The sequence below is a fragment of the Antrostomus carolinensis genome, unplaced genomic scaffold, assembly GCF_000700745.2.
Source record: "Antrostomus carolinensis isolate BGI_N321 unplaced genomic scaffold, ASM70074v2 scaffold36778, whole genome shotgun sequence".
Lineage (NCBI taxonomy): Eukaryota > Metazoa > Chordata > Aves > Caprimulgiformes > Caprimulgidae > Antrostomus > Antrostomus carolinensis.
The window spans coordinates 1-4,025 of NW_010331536.1; the positions used below are offsets into that span (position 1 = coordinate 1).

General features: G+C 47.5%; 1 protein-coding gene across 1 annotated transcript in view; it reads right to left on the reverse strand.

Moving 5' to 3' along the window:
* Positions 1-394: 394 nt before the first annotated feature.
* LOC104529065 (tolloid-like protein 2) overlaps positions 395-4,025 on the reverse strand; it is a gene marked incomplete at both ends in the record, with an annotated part of 21,857 nt that continues 18,226 nt past the window's right edge. The window contains 2 exons of the mRNA XM_010173251.1: positions 395-511; positions 3,607-3,709. Of these exons, the coding sequence (XP_010171553.1) occupies positions 395-511; positions 3,607-3,709 (220 nt within the window). The remainder of the gene's footprint in view (positions 512-3,606; positions 3,710-4,025) is intronic.

Sequence of the window (4,025 nt, forward strand, 5' to 3'; positions counted from 1 at the left end):
GATGATGATGATAATAATAATAATAATAAAGCAGCTGCAATAAGTGATATATAATGCATGATTCAAACAGAATTTTGCCTGTTAAATTTCCTGCTACTCCCAGCAGTGCTGCTTGCAGGGGCTGGTTAGGGCAAACAGAACTTAGCCTATGAACAGAGGCTATTTCTCTGTGCTGCCATCCCGCTGTCCCCCCCAAAATGTGACAATCTAGTTGGAAGTCCATGCCCTGTCTCTTGAAACAGCCTGCAAAATCTGCCAATTCCCATCAAAACAAGAGCAGGGACTGTGTCTAATCACACAGTGAAGCAGAACTCCTATTGATCCCATAAACCCCTGCATCTTGTCCTGGCTGCTCCATATGACATGACGGACTACTTCTAGCTAAAGGCTGTACCTTCGTAGACCACAAAGAAGCCTTTGCCCAGGATGTTACTGCTGCTCCGGAACTCGATCCACAGCCTGCTGTCCGAGGAGATTACTGGTTCAGGGATCTTGTCACCACAAAATCTACCTAGAAGGCAGGAAAGAGAGGATCAAGATCTCCTGGCTGATGGAGAGCATGGCACAGCAGGCACCTGTGGCTCCAGGAAGCAAAGAGTCTTTGGTTAAAGGAGCTGTGCTTATGTAAAACACCCTTTTAGTTCCACCACTTCTGGTTTTGCATGAGTTTAGTTTTTTTCCCACCATTAATACATATTCTCTTCAATTATTAAATTAATAAACAGTTCCTTCATCTGGGAGCATAATCCAGTAGTCACAGACTCAGACTCTTTTGGTCTGATAAATTCAGAAGGGCTCTTGTTTTGATCACATAATTGGGCAAATGAGCTGCAAGGGTGGGGAATTATCCCGTCCTTCTAGAGAAGACACAGGGAACGTCATTTCCATGGGCTAGGCCTCGGAAACTCATTGAGCTCTTCACGCCCAAGAGCAAATTGTCCAACCAAGGGCAGGATGTGGCCATGCCGATGGGAAAACATGCCTTATCTTGTCCTCTGCTCTCACTCCCATAGTAAATCCACCTCTTCCTGGTTAAGCCTCTGCAGTCATTCAATCTCTTTGAAGAGCTTTGTGATCAAAAGCTTTTTTGCTCCATGGTTCACCAGCTCCAAGCTCTCTGGCATGCACCAGCACTAGTAAATATGTGAATCCTGACAGCAAGGATGGATCCTGAAATAGAACAGCTGCAGATGGCATCTGCAACCCAAACAACCTCAACAACTTGAAGTTGGTGCTCCTCTACCTGCTCCAGCCAGATGCTTCTCAAGGAAACAGAGCAAGCACCAAGTATGCACTGAGAGGACACAGTGCAAACATGGTTTTTCACTTCAGCTGACATCAGCAGGGCTATATACTGAATTCAGCATGGCCCTTTGCACTTTGTCCAACTGAATCCCAGGTGGCAATCTGACAGAGGCAGAGAGTGTTTCCTCAGGTTGAATTCAGTCAGGACAGCAATGATAGGGATCCTGGCTTGTAAAACGAGGCAAAGGCTTCTTTGAACAACCTCCACTGGGTAAAAACCTGGTTAATGCCTTACCTGCAAGACAGTACCCTAGCTCCCAGTAGCAGGCTGCATTGGTGGATCCCTACACTGGATAAGGAGACAGACAGTTCATGGCCTGTTGACTGGCAGGCAGCGAAGGCTGTTGCTTTTCCTGCGTATGGCAGAGTAGCTGGCATGAATCCTGTGCATTAAAAGCCTAGGGGTCTCCTGCTTAGTCAGCTGCCCAAAGTCAGCTACTGCCACTTTTGGCTCCACTCTCACCCTTTGGCTGCCTCGGGAAGGCTACAACCTTCAAGGCTGCAAGAACTATGCCTCTGTGACAGGCCAGTCAGTGCAAACGAGACTGCATGGAAGGTGAGTTGCAAGCTTCATTTCTCTTCAACAGCAGTTTTGCCACCAACATTTTTTGCTTGTGGAGTTACCCATCCAAATATTAGCACAGACCCTGGCTTTATTTGACTATTCAGTTCTCTGCCCCCATGCCCCGAAAGCTGCCCAGCGCTGTTGGGGCAATGTGACAGCTCTGCAGCGTACTAATAGCACCTCCCACCTCCACTCCCAAAGGGGATGCTAACAAATAGCATCAGTGCTGCAAATCTCCTTCCTCTAGGGTCACTGAGCAATGGCCTCCTGGATTTAGACTTGGAGTTTAACAAGGGTGTCAAGGAGAGGAAACACAGATGAGGAAGGAGAATGAGAAAACTCCTCAGAGTGTGATAAAGAGCCCATTCATAAAAAGTCATACACCATTTAAAGGCTGGGTTTTCACACACTTCCCTGGGAAAATATGCAGCGCACATGTATTTTTTTTCGCTCTGAAAGAAGCCCGTGCTTTCACAATTCACACTAATCCCCCTTCCTGCCCCCTGCTGAATTGCGTCTTTCTGCCTCTTCCGAGCTAATTTCATGGGCTCAGCCCCTTGCGGGAGCCATGGCCACTCACACAGCATCTCCTTCCAGATGGAAACGCTCGTGAGTCCACCTGCAATAGGGGGACAGGGAGGTGCTTGGCTTCTGAAATACCTTTAAATTATGCAGCAGAAAAAATAAATAATGAGGAGCTAAGTTGAAGCTGCTGGAGCAACGTTACCTGAGGCATGTGCAGCAGAAAACAGCAACAGATGCTGCCAACCCCAAAACAGGCAGGAAGCAGTAAAACCAGCTGCCAACTCTGCACTGACAGGCAGGCCCACAGGAACCTCTGGAGAGCAGCATGGCTCCAGCCTCAGCACATCACCTGATACCAGGGCTGGGATGTCCAGTGGGGCCAAGGCGAGCTCCCAGACGTCCCTAAGCCCACTGACCCCATGCTGACTAGCCCAGTCCTGTGCTGCAGCACGGGGTATGACACCTCTAACATAGCTGGTGATGCTACACCAGGTGATTACTTCTTTCCTTTCAGGCAGAAGGGGAATTTTACAGACCAGGATACTGAGATTAGGAGAGAGGGTCAGGATCAGATGTGGTGGCAAAGCAGGTGGGACTCCTGACTGCCCATTCAGGGTGGCAGAAGATTTGCAGTTACGATAGCAGGAGGCAGAGGAACAGGGAGCACACAGAGGACCTGTGCTTCCTCGAGATCTTAGGGAACAAGAGCGGAGTAGAGCCCTTGCACAGTCTGATACCCTAGGCATAGTCTAGGAAGTTCCCTGCTAGAAATAGAGATGCCTGAAGTACAGACCACTGTGTATTTGTAAGTACAAATATTTCAGAAGTAACAGCAGGGCCAGGAGCTGTATGGCTGCTTCATTCTGACTGCCTGACCGTTCCACCCAGCTCTTAAGAAAAAGCAATAATAAAACTCCAGAGGCCACATTTTTAATCCCAGTCATGCCCCCAACTCATTTCCCTCTCTGCCTCAGTTCTCAAGCTGGAAAAGGAAGGAATAAAGTCTTTGCTACCAAAGGTCTTGACTCATGGATCATTTGGTGTGAAAACAGTACACCAACATCTCTGGATGGAAACATTGATGGCTGGCCAGTGCACTAGCTGGACATAGGCTCCTTCCAGGTAAAGGAAGGTTTGTATCTGGGTTTTTTTTCTCCAAGAACCTTCAAGAAGAACACTCCAAATGCAAGTAAAATGAAACAGCTACTCACCAAGTAATGGAGCCTTCCTCCAGTAGCCATCGCGCACCTCCACATAATCATACCAGCAAAGACGGCTTTTAAATAGGTCCATTGATGTGAAGTTTAACATAATCTGAAAGGAGAGAGTACACACTTGTCTTTGGGAAGGGAGCTACTTTAACGAGAAGACCTTACAGGGTAGGCGCTTCAGCTCTGCTACAGTGCTGCCTAAGTGAGGATGCAGGAAGAAGACAGTTGGACAGTTGGTTGGCTATTTTAAACAGCTTTCCTCAAAAATGAAAGGCTTCTCAAAGTATTTTAATGAAACCATGGAAGTACATGACAGTAGACAGCATCTTACCATTTGCTCTGTAATTCACAGTAACTGCTCCTCAGTTACTAAAATGTTACCAAAAAGAGCCCAATGTTTGTTTAGGGGGTTTGGGGGG